This window comes from Salvelinus fontinalis, chromosome 12 (assembly GCF_029448725.1).
Source record: "Salvelinus fontinalis isolate EN_2023a chromosome 12, ASM2944872v1, whole genome shotgun sequence".
NCBI classification, from domain to species: domain Eukaryota; kingdom Metazoa; phylum Chordata; class Actinopteri; order Salmoniformes; family Salmonidae; genus Salvelinus; species Salvelinus fontinalis.
In genome coordinates, this window is record NC_074676.1 from 19,619,339 (window position 1) to 19,631,920 (window position 12,582).

Here is a 12,582-nt window from a genome sequence, read left to right on the forward strand (position 1 = left end):
GTAATATAATATATTTATCAGCAAAATGTGAGTATCAATCTGTTTAAATCGTGTATTAAATAATGGTATTGAGTGTCGGGCAATTGTATCTGACATGGCACTTTGCGTCTTGCAGGGCATCTAAATAATTTGAGATGCTCCGTAACGCGCCTTGAATACTTCATGATTGCATTACCACATTAGTCTAGAATAGATCATACAGTCTGTGCCATTCGCTCTCTCTCGTTCTGGCTTCCACTACTGTTCTGCAGCAGCATCCTTGGTACGTGCACAACCACACTCTCCTCATGGCAACACTGAACACAAGCGAACAGAGTTCAACCACTTTCCGTAGTAGAAAGGGTAGAGCGCTTTTTCTCAAAATGGGTTAAATACACCTCCCTTGACTCAAGTGACCAATGTTGCATCACAGTTCGCCCGATTTTTTCACTGGGGGAATCTAGTCGCGAAAGCCTTTCTGATTAATGTTGCCGATTGCAGGAAATGTATGTCGTGAAAATGGTTCATTCCTAATGTAAGACGTGCAGAAATGAACGCGCCGCAACCCAACTATAACTCAGGGAAATCCACCAAACCCATTGGTGGTGTTAAGCACACCCCTTGGAGCTGTAATTCGCTGGTTGTCTATTGGACGGCCTGTACATTAGGAATATGACTGCCCACTGGCTTTACGAGACGCCAATATCTGTATTATTTGCATATGCAGTTCAGGTTGCAGATGCAAGGGAGTGGGCATGGTTTGGGTAGCGCAAGTGGACTGAACTTCTGCGTTTGTCAAGCCCACACTGCTATTCTTTAAATGCACCTAACTTTATTGAAATATTGTACCTTCTTTTTCAGAAAACAGTTACAGTGTTTGCATGCATTAAAGTGTAGCACTCATAAGAGCTATTGGAGTTATTTTCTCTTACAAATGACCTGTTCAAAAATAAAACTTGGGAGATTGGTGAGTAGGCTATACTGTATATTTTTATCTGGTGTAATTTTGTATTCTGTTCAAAATGAGAATATTTTCCAAATGTTTTTGAAATAGCTAGATACAATGTTTCACAGGGTGTATGATGTGTTATAGGCCTATGTTGTAGAATTAATCACTAGTGTTGATCATATTTGTAATTTTGACTGATAAGATTAAAAGAGAACCATGCTAAATAGTTTACAACCGAAATGTATCGAGAATTCAGATGAAAATGCCAAAGATTAGCCTGCCAAACCAACTGAGATTGCCATATAGTTTTAAATCCAAAAGTTATTTTCAGCATTTGGATTCACACTATTTAGGCAACTGCTTTGCCAAATTCCTAAGGCCACAATTAAGTTTATATCTGCTTGCCATGTTGATATCAAATAAGATGTATGATAAGGATATTATTATTATTACTATGCTATTATTGTGTTATTACCCCCCCAGCCACTCAAGTTAGCATTTAGTAGGATATCTTACAAATCTGAAATCAGGTAAGCCACTGACTAACGTACATTGCGCCTATCCCAATTCCACTGTGCGTGTGACAGCGGCTAACCTGGTTTTAGGGAGACTTCCCTGCCCCTCATGCCGTCGTGGGAATGGCCCTGTCCAGACAGACTTTCTCTAAATGTAACGTATATCCGCAAGCTGTACATCTAGTGCTATCTGACACCTATTGGCTTTACTGCCCTCCTTGTGGCCTTTCTGAGTACTGTATTATATCCCAGTACACAATCTCTAGACAGACTGTCAGTCAGAGGCCTTTATCATTAGGCTTACTATGGACCTGCCCTCCTGTAGAACTTTCATGCCATCTACTGGGACTCTACTGGTGCTGAGTTTTTCTTTGACATTGCCTTAGTTGACTTTTATGTGTATTTCGTTAATTAGCATAGACACTTGTATCAATGTATATAACTATGTATACTCAATTCCAAAACAATTAGCTTGACAATGTGTCCCTATGGGGGAAATAAACCTTTCTATTGAAATCATGTGGCCTCAAGTATATTTATTTCCTTCTTACTGTACAATTAAAAGCCTGTGTGTTGTTTCAGTATTGAGTTTATTGCCTCCTGGATGACTCAGAGTGACACCCAGTAGATACTGTAGATATGTAAAGTGATTTAAGTCAGACTCATTAACTGTGGCTTACTCAGCATGATGTGAACGTGCAAACGCTCACAGCACCACCCCATCAACAGACAGTCATGCAGGCAGCAGGGCTATATCTAGAACATTCAGGACCGGCTACAAACAGCCTCTAGCCCCCTACCTCTTAGACCCAGGCACATGTGTACTGTACATTTGAAATGATTGGATAGGTATAAGCAGTATGGCAAAAGTGGAACTACCATCATAGGGCTTATACCTATCCAATCCTTTCAGATCTACACAAGTAAGTCTGTTTTTGTCAGGGCCCCCTTTCTTTCTAGTGATAACAACATTCAATGCCATGCCATGATTTCCAACCCACGTCCTGTCTAGATACATATTGATCTGTCTGGTTAAGGTCATTCTTTATAAAGTTTCTATATTTAAAAGGCAAAAGTTTCTCCTGCCTCTTGCTGAAACATCCTAAACAGATTACGTGAGAGAGGATCCATGTTGAGTGGTACTGTATCTGTGAGCAAACATAATGCCCTCATTAGGTTAGCACCCTGCCAACCCATTATAATCTGTTAATGTTCTACTGTTTCAGATTGCTGTCCTCTGGGTTAGATCTTGAGTGGGTGAGGGTGTGTGTGTTTGTGTGTGAGAGTGGTAGTGCCCTTGTGAATGTTCTGTCTGTACAGGCAACAAAGGGGATGTTTCCAAAGATTAGAGACTAACTGGATGTGATTAAACTGCTCCTGAACTGGAAGGCCTTCCTGTGTGATAATCCCTAATAGAAAAACATCAAATTTACTTAGTCTGTGTTTTGGTATTTGTTTTTTCCCACATCTCTCTCTTATCTTCCCATGAGACTATCACACAACATTAGCATTTAGTGTTTCACTTCCACTGCATACTCATGTCAATGTGACCCTGCAACATCTCAGTGTGTGTGTGTGTGAGCTTCCCTTTCCCAGGTGTGGTTTAGTGAAGTCATACCAGATCAGAGAACTGTCCCCCTCTCTCTCCTTTCTTTTCCCACTTCTCTCGGTTTCTCTCCCTCCCTCTCCCCCTCTCTCTATGTCTCCCTCTCTCTCTCTCTAGACTATGGGAATTGTAGGGATTTGGGGCTTATCTATCCCCAGCCAAGCCAGACATGTCCTGATCTTATCACCATAATCCAATTCCACATAATTAATCTTAATATCATTACTGTTTTGCCCTTTCAAGTAGCTCTGACAAACATACAGTACCAGTCAAAAGTTTGGACACACCTAAAAGTTTGGACACACCCAAGGGTTTTTCTTTATTGTGTACTATTTTCTATATTGTTGTCACGATCGTGTGGCGGATTGACGGACCAAAACGCAGCACTTGGAAAATAAGCCATCTTCTTTTATTAAACACAACGAAGATGAACACGACACAAAACTCTATACAAAATAACAAACAACAAAACGACCGTGAAGCTACAAACGTTGTGCACATACAACAGGCTACAAACGTTCTTACATAGACAATACTAGACATCTACACTCAACACAAAACCATATACTACACCCCATAACCCCTTTACCATATAAACACCCAAACACCAACAAAACATAAACATTCCCCATGTCACACCCTGACCTAACTAAAATACTAAAGAAAACAAAGAATAATAAGGCCAGGGCGTGACATAACCCCCCCCTTGAGGCGCGAACTCCGGGCGCACCATACACAGTCTAGGGGAGGGTCTGGGTGGGCTCCCCTCCACGGTGGCGGCTCCGGCTCTGGTCGTAGTCCCCACGTCACCACAGTACCTAACCACCTCCTAGGCTTCCTCCAAACGACCCCCCTCCACATTAACCCCATTGCATTAAGGGGGAGTTCCGGACTAAGGGACAGCGCCGGACTAAGGACCAGTACCAGGGTAAGGGGCAGTACCAGGGTCAGGGGCAGTACCAGGATAAGGGGCAGTACCAGGGTAAGGGGCAGCACCAGGGTAAGGGGCAGCACCAGGGTAAGGGGCAGCACCAGGGTAAGGGGCAGCACCAGGGTAAGGGGCAGCTCCAGGGTAAGGGGCAGCTCCGGACTGAGGAATGGCAGCTCCGGACTGAGGGACTGCAGCTCCGGACTGAGGGACTGCAGCTCCGGACTGAGGGACGGCCCATGGCTGGCTGACAGATCTGGCTGCTCATGGCTGGCTAACGGATCTGGCTGCTCATGGCTGGCTAACTGATCTGGCTGCTCATGGCTGGCTGACGGATCTGGCTGCTCATGGCTGGCTGACGGATCTGGCTGCTCATGGCTGGCTGACGGATCTGGCTGCTCATGGCTAGCTGACGGATCTGGCTGCTCATGGCTAGCTGACGGATCTGGCTGCTCATTGCTAGCTGACGGATCTGGCTGCTCATGGCTAGCTGACGGATCTGGCTGCTCATGGCTAGCTGACGGATCTGGCTGCTCATGGCTAGCTGACGGATCTGGCTGCTCATGGCTAGCTGACGGATCTGGCTGCTCATGGCTAGCTGACGGATCTGGCTGCTCATGGCTAGCTGACGGATCTGGCTGCTCATGGCTAGCTGACGGATCTGGCTGCTCATGGCTAGCTGACGGATCTGGCTGCTCATGGCTAGCTGACGGATCTGGCTGCTCATGGCTGGCTGACGGATCTGGCTGCTCATGGCTGGCTGACTGATCTGGCTGCTCCTGTCTGGTTGGCGGCTCTGGCAGATCCTGTCTGGTTGGCGGCTCTGGCAGATCCTGTCTGGTTGGCGGCTCTGGCAGATCCTGTCTGACGGACGGCTCTAGCGGCTCCTGTCTGGCTGGCGGCTCTAGCGGCTCCTGTCTGGCGGACGGCTCAGTGGGCTCATGGCAGACGGGCGGCTTTGCAGGCTCATGGCAGACGGGCGGCTTTGCAGGCTCATTGCAGACGGATGGCTCAGATGGCGCTGGGGAGACGGATGGCTCAGATGGCGCTGGGGAGACGGATGGCTCAGATGGCGCTTGGCAGACGGGCAGTTCAGTCATTGCTGTGCAGACGGCAGACTCCTGCCGGCTGAGGCGCACTGTAGGCCTGGTGCGTGGTGCCGGGACTGGTGGCACCGGGCTGGGGACACGCATCTCAGGGCTAGTGCGGGGAGCAGCAACAGGACGCACAGGACTGTGGGGACACACAGGAGGCTTGGTGCGTGGTTTAGACACTGGTGGTAAAGGGCTGGAGACACGCACCATATAGCTAGTGCGTGGAGGAGGCACTGGTGGTACAGGGTTGGGGCGGGGAGGTGGCGCCGGAAATACCGGACCGTGCAGGCGTACTGGCTCCCTTGAACGCCGAGCCTGCCCAACCTTACCTGGTTCTATGCTCCCCGTCGCCTGACCAGTGCGGGGAGGTGGAATAACCCGCACCGGCCTATGTAGGCGAACCGGGGACACCATGCGTAAGGCTGGTGCCATGTACGCCGGCCCGAGGAGACGCACTGGTGACCAGATGCGTTGGGCCGGCTTCATGACATACGGCTCAACGCTCAGTCTAGCCCGGCCGATACGTGGAGCCGAAATGTACCGAACCGGGCTATGCACGCGTACAGGAGACACCGTGCGCTCTACTGCGTAACACGGTGTCTGCCCGTACTCTCGCTCTCCACGGTAAGTACAAGGAGTAGGCGCAGGTTTCCTACCTGACTTCGCCACACTCCCTTTAAGGCCCCCCCCAAGAAATTTTTGGGTTGTACTCACGGGTTTCCAGCCTTGTCTCCGTGCTGCCTCCTCATATCGCCTCCTCTCGGCTTTCGCTGCCTCCAGCTCTTCACGAGAGAGGCGATATTCTCCAGGTTGAGCCCAAGGTCCATCTTCTTCCAATTCCTCCTCCCAACTCCAGAAATCCTGTGTAGGTAGGTCCTGTTGCCGCTTTCCATGCCGCTTGGTCCTATGGTGGGTAATTCTGTCACGATCGTGTGGCGGATTGACGGACCAAAACGCAGCACTTGGAAAATAAGCCATCTTCTTTTATTAAACACAACGAAGATGAACACGACACAAAACTCTATACAAAATAACAAACAACAAAACGACCGTGAAGCTACAAACGTTGTGCACATACAACAGGCTACAAACGTTCTTACATAGACAATACTAGACATCTACACTCAACACAAAACCATATACTACACCCCATAACCCCTTTACCATATAAACACCCAAACACCAACAAAACATAAACATTCCCCATGTCACACCCTGACCTAACTAAAATACTAAAGAAAACAAAGAATAATAAGGCCAGGGCGTGACAATTGTAGAATAATAGTGAAGACATCAAAACTATGAAATAACACTTATGGAATCATGTGGTAACCAAGAAAGTGTTAAAGCAATAAAAATATATTTTATATTTTAGTTTCTTCAAAGTAGCCACCCTTTGCCTTGATGACAGCTTTGCACACTCTTTGCATTCTCTCAACCAGCTTCATCTGTAATAACTTTCCAACAGTCTTGAAGGAATTCCCACATATGCTGAGCACTTGTTGGCTGCTTTTCCTTCACTCTGCGGTCCAACTCATCCCAAACCATCTCAATTAGGTTGAGGTCGGGTGATTGTGGAGGCCAGGTCATCTGATGCAGCACTCCATCACTCTCCTTCTTGGTCAAATAGCCCTTACACAGCCTGGAGGTGTGTTGGGTCATTGTCCTGTTGAAAAACAAATGATAGTCCCACTAGGCGCAAACCAGATGGGACGGCGTATCGCTGCAGAATGCTGTGGTAGCCATACTGGTTAAGTGTGCCTTGAATTTAAAAAAAATCACAGACAGTGTCACCAGCAAAGCACCCCCACAACATCACACCTCCTCCATGCTTCAAGGTGGGAACCACACATGCGAAGATTTTTTATTTATTTATTTATTTCACCTTTATTTAACCAGGTAGGCAAATTGAGAACACGTTCTCATTTACAATTGCGACCTGGCCAAGATAAAGCAAAGCAGTTCGACACATACAACAACACATAGTTACACATGGAGTAAAACAAACATACAGTCAATAATACAGTGAAAAATGAGTCTATATACAATAGGAGCAAGTGAGGTGAGATAAGGGAGGTGAAGGCAAACAAAATATATATATAAATAAATAAAAATATAAAAAGGCCATGGTGGCGGAGTAAATACAATATAGCAAGTAAAAAAAACACTGGAATGGTTGGTTTGCAGTGGAAGAAGGTGCAAAGTAGCAAAATAAATAAATACAGTAAGTAAAGAGGTAGTTGTGATCATCCGTTAACCTACTCTGTGTCTCACAAAGACACGGCAGTTGGGACAAAAAATCTCAAATTTGGACTCATCAGACCAAAGGACAGATTTCCACCGGTCTAATGTCCATTGCTTGTGTTTCTTGGCCCAAGCAAGTCTCTTCTTCTTATTGGTGTCCTTTAGTAGTGGTTTCTTTGCAGCAATTTGACCATGAAGGCCTGATTCATGCAGTCTCCTCTGAACAATTGATGCTGAGATGTGTCTGTTAATTGAACTCTGTGAAGCATTTATTTGGGCTGCAATTTCTGAAGCTGGTAACTCTAATGAACTTATCCTCTGCCGCAGAGGTTACTCTGGGTCTTCCTTTCCTGTGGCGGTCCTCATGAGAGCCAGTTACATCATGCTTTTTGCGACTGCACTTGAAGAAACTTTCAAAGTTCTTGAAATTGTCCTGATTGACTGACCTTCATGTCTTAAAGTAATGATGGACTGTCGTTTCTCTTTGCTTATTTCAGCTGTTCTTGCCATAATATGGACTTGGTCTTTTACCAAATAGGGTTATGTTCTGTATACCACCCCTACCTTGTCACAACACAACTGTTTGGCTCAAATGTATTAAGAAGGAAAGACATTCCACAAATTAACTTTTAACAAGGCACACCTGGTAATTGAAAGGCATTCCATGTGACTACCTCATGAAGCTGGTTGAGATAATGCCAAGAGTGTGCAAAGCTGTCATCAAGGCAAAGGGTGGCTACTTGAAGAATCTCAAATATAAAATATATTTTGATTTGTTTAACACTTTTTTGGTTCCTACATGATTCCATGTGTTATTTCAGTTTTGATGTCTTCACTATTATTCTACATTGTAGAAAATAGCAAAACTAAAGAAAAACCCTGGAAAGAGTATGTGTCCAGACTTTTGACTGGTACTGTGTGTGCCCCAGCTACTCCCCCAACCCACAGAGGTAAGGGTTACAACAGGCATGTAGAGAAATGCCTGACATTGACAAAGTCATTAGACAACTACTGAAGTGTGGAAAAAAGGTCTAAATACATGGGTGCACATACAGTATGTAAAGAGATGAGGAATCGTTTTATGTGCTTTTCTTGGGATTCCTAACAAGTGGTAGCAAGGACAAATATTTACAGAGCTGTGGAGCAGCTAAGCAGAGTTTGTTTCAGGACAGTGGTGGTTCATGTCAATCATTCCATCAGACAGCCACCATGTTTACACAGGTAAACACAGAGAAAGGGAGAACGGTGGGACTGAGTCATCTGACATGGGTCCAGAGAGACGTGGGTTTGATCACTGTTTATGATATCACTTACTATAGTGGTGAAATCCCTAACAAGCTACATTACAGAGCAGAAAACTGTGAATAGACATTTTACTTTCAATGCTATCTAGTCTGCTAAATACACTATCAGGACCAGGGCTACTTATCATAAAGGGTTGGATAGATTTCATTTGCATTTTTGATCATTTGCATAGTCTGTTAAAACTAGATTGTACTGTCCTTGTTCCTAGTTATGCACTCGTGTCATGTTTGCTTTGTGAATAAGATCCTTTTTATTTTCCATGGTCAATTACCAAAGCAAGTCACTGTGGTTGAGATGAGAGAAGAGGTCTAGACTGGAGCCTGGGAAATGACGAGTATATGGTATGAAGAAGCACTTGAATAGAGAATGAGCGTGCATTAAATGTGTATGTTCAGCCATTTTGTGAGTGGACATGTCAGCATAGCATAGTAATCTCCATAGCAGTCGGTACTAGGTCACACATACTGTATGTCTACTGTATTATAATCACCACCACCTCCCCACAGCTGCAGGTGCCAGGGTGTGTTCACTACTTCCCTCCCACACCAAGGGAGACATTTTTGTAACAGACTGTGTGAGCCACCTATGTGTAATGAATGTATTGTGCTTTCTGTCACTCACAGTGCAATGGTAGACTTGCACTAACCATTCAAAACAGCTCCTTATAGCAGCCATTATTCATCTATGAATACCTATAATAAATGTATAATGCATTAAACAGATGTGCCTCATACAAGGAGCGACTTGAGTTTTGAGTCAGCTTTATGCACTAGCATGTGAAATATTCAGAGTTGGACATTCCCAACAACGGCTATATCCTATTGTGTCACTAAACCAGGCCTGTATATGCAAGTACATCTGCAAATATGATATGGTTTCTTCAATTCTTCAAAAATGTCTTTCAGAGGATTGAACGTTTTCATTCATTCAAAACACAACAACAACAGCCAGATTATCTAAAACATAATGCCTCATCTTTTATTATATTTAAATACACAGAAAAAGTAATCATTCTCTAGGTAAAAGGTTTCCTAAATTATTTTACATTTCATACATAGGTACTATGTATCGTACTTCATACGATATACAGTAGCCAAATGCTGTAAATATATTTATGTAGTATATACAGTATGTATATAGTATATCAGTGGATGCTGCTGGGGGGAAGACGGCTCATAATAATGTCTGGAACGGAGTAAATGGAATGGTATCAACCATGGAAACCACGTGTTTGATGCCATTCCATTGACTCCATTACAGCCATTATTATGAGCCGTCTTCCCCTCAGCAACATCCACTGTAGCATATGTGGTAATCTGGATAATAATAATGACAGACAGTAGTTATAAAGACAAACAGGGGATAAATAGAATATGTGGTGGTGACATTAAAGGGATAGTTCACCCAAATCACAAAATTACATATTGGTTTCCTTACCCTGTAAGCAGCATAGACAATGCATGACAACAATCCATGCTTTGGATTAGTGTTCCTGGCACTGTTTCCTGTAATTTTGTAATTTTGGTGAACTATCCCTTTAACTGAACAGTGAACAACTCCTTGGCCCTGCTGTCCCTTGTTTTATCTCCATGACGATTCTCTGGATGTCACGACTGCAAGACACACAAAAATAAGTGTGGATGATGTCTCCATTCATTTGGTTTGGTTTGGAAAACACTTTTCTCGAAACCAATTTTCTTTTTAAGGCGGAAGGAGAGCTTGCTAGATAGAGACAGTAAAGCATGCCCTGGTAGTGGGTAGAAGTTGGCCCCAACCATTGATTCAGAGTCTGATTCTGAGTTATTTAACCATCTAATGGATTGGGTCATAGGGACAACTGATCCTAGATCTGTGATGAGGGGCAACTTCTACCTCAAGCATGCTACTTCTATTTCCCCATTAAAGCCAGAGAAACAGTCCAAATGCCTCAGCAACCTGGAGGGAGGAGGGAGAGCGCACACACACACACACCGTGGAAACCCATTCCAACCAGTTAGGAGGAAACCCAACATCCCACATACTAGGCCATGGCTCTGTTTCAGTACTTCTGAAATGCATTGTTCCATTCTCTGTCCTTAGAAGTAATCACTCATCTGAAATATCATGGAAACTCTTACTTTACACTATCCAATCAAGTTGGATCAGAGATTACGTCACGGAAGGGAGGAAGGATGCATGTTTAAAGTATTCATACAGGGCCCGTGACCTCACACGGGAGAGAATGGACTGTGCAATACACCTTACAGAGTTCTGAGGTCAGGCTCTCTCTCTCTCTCTCTTTGGAAGTCAAAGGTCACCAACATACAAGACAATATAGAAGTAATCTCCCAAACAGAAACATAAAAGCCTCTCTGACACAATAATCAAAAATATATATTTTACACTACACCCCGAATGGTCAGTCGTTGAGCCTCTTTTATCAATTGTAAGCAGCAAATTTTTATTTATTTTTTTACTTAAATGAGGCTCACTCTTTTATACAGAAATAGAGTGGTGACAGTGTAACAGTGTGGTTGTGTTGAAACACAGCTGTCTGTGGAGAATAGGCCTGTTGTTCTGAGGGTGGAGAGACACCCTGCATCGCTGGACTGACTGGGGCAGGGGACACAGCGACATACTGTGGGGAATCATGAAGCACTCACAGCTGCACCACCCGTCTGGATGTTACAGCACAGCTGGAGTGGAGGGAGCAGCAGGAGGCAGAGCTACTGGTAGTCCACAACATGCACAACACACACACACAGACACACACACGCACGCACGCACACACACACACACACACACACACACACAAACAGAGAGAGAGCCTGACGGAAACAGCTAGAGAGAGTGGTGATCGAGAGAGAGAGACAGAAGTAAGGGAAAGACAGCAGTTGGGACGAAACAGAAAGAGAAGAGGGAGGGGAGATGTGCAACTGAGTAAGATGTTAGCAAAGCAGAGCTGAATGCCATGATTGTAGACAGACCAATATAACATAACCAGAATGATCAGGGAATCAGATAGCATTAGAGGCGTAAAGGGGCAGTCAGAGGACAGAAGAAGGTCGTTAAGGGAAACCTTCAGGGGCAGGGAGGGGGTTGGGGGCTCCATGCGGGGACCTCCACCCTTAGTAACAGAAAAGAGGGGTGTGGCCGCCAGGCATGGCCCAAAAAATCAAGCCGAGGCAGGGGGGCAGGGCGGAGTGAGACAGGGCGGGGTAGCGGCAGGTAGAGTGTCACACATACACACCCTCAGGGTTGAGGCTGGACACCAGCGGGTTCTGCAGATTGCGGGGGTGTCCCAGGAACTGCTTGGCTGTGGGGCGGGGAGGCGACTCTGAGGGGAGCAGGCCCAGGCCTGGTGGAGAGAAAGATGGATTTAAGGTGAGCAATCATCTGTGTGTGTGTGAGTGTGAGTGTGAGTGTGTGTGTGTGTGTGTGTGTGTGTGTGTGTGTGTGTGTGTGTGTGTGTGTGTGTGTGTGTGTGTGTGTGTGTGTGTGTGTGTGTGTGTGTGTGTGTGTGTGTGTGTGTGTGTGTGTGTGTGTGTGTGTGTGTGTGTGTGTGTGTGTGTGTGTGTGTATCTGTACCTCCATTCCTATATCCTTCCTGTAGCAGGTGAGCTAGTTCTAGCTGGTCGCTGAGATCTGTGCGTGAGTGTGTGTGTGTCGGCAGGACTCCCGCCTGCTGGATGAACTGCTGCAGGTTACACTGCCTCAACTCCTTGTTCAGCTCCTCCAACTCCTCCTGCTTCTCCTAGGGAGGGACACAGAGAGGGGGCCAGGACAGTCACACCTAATCCCAAATAGACCCCTAACCCCTACACTGACACACTTAATGATCCTATAGGCATAGGTGTTGGACCCAGGGAACAGTTGTTGGGGGTTAACTACCTTGCTCAAGGGCAGAACGACATATTTTTCCAACTTGCCGGCTCAGGGATTCAAACCAGCAACATTTCAGTTACTGGCCCCACGCTCTTAAC

At 45.5% G+C, this 12,582-nt stretch overlaps 1 protein-coding gene across 7 annotated transcripts in view; it reads right to left on the reverse strand.

Annotated features, from left to right (window-relative positions):
* Positions 1–9,572: 9,572 nt before the first annotated feature.
* LOC129866926 (ras association domain-containing protein 8-like) overlaps positions 9,573–12,582 on the reverse strand; it is a 55,674-nt gene continuing 52,664 nt past the window's right edge. For all 7 annotated transcript variants that reach the window (XM_055939962.1, XM_055939964.1, XM_055939963.1 and 4 more), the window contains 3 exons: positions 12,188–12,353; positions 11,850–11,957; positions 9,573–10,233 (listed from right to left, as the gene is read on the reverse strand). In XM_055939962.1, the coding sequence (XP_055795937.1) occupies positions 10,202–10,233; positions 11,850–11,957; positions 12,188–12,353 (306 nt within the window). In that variant the 3' untranslated portion in view covers positions 9,573–10,201. The remainder of the gene's footprint in view (positions 10,234–11,849; positions 11,958–12,187; positions 12,354–12,582) is intronic.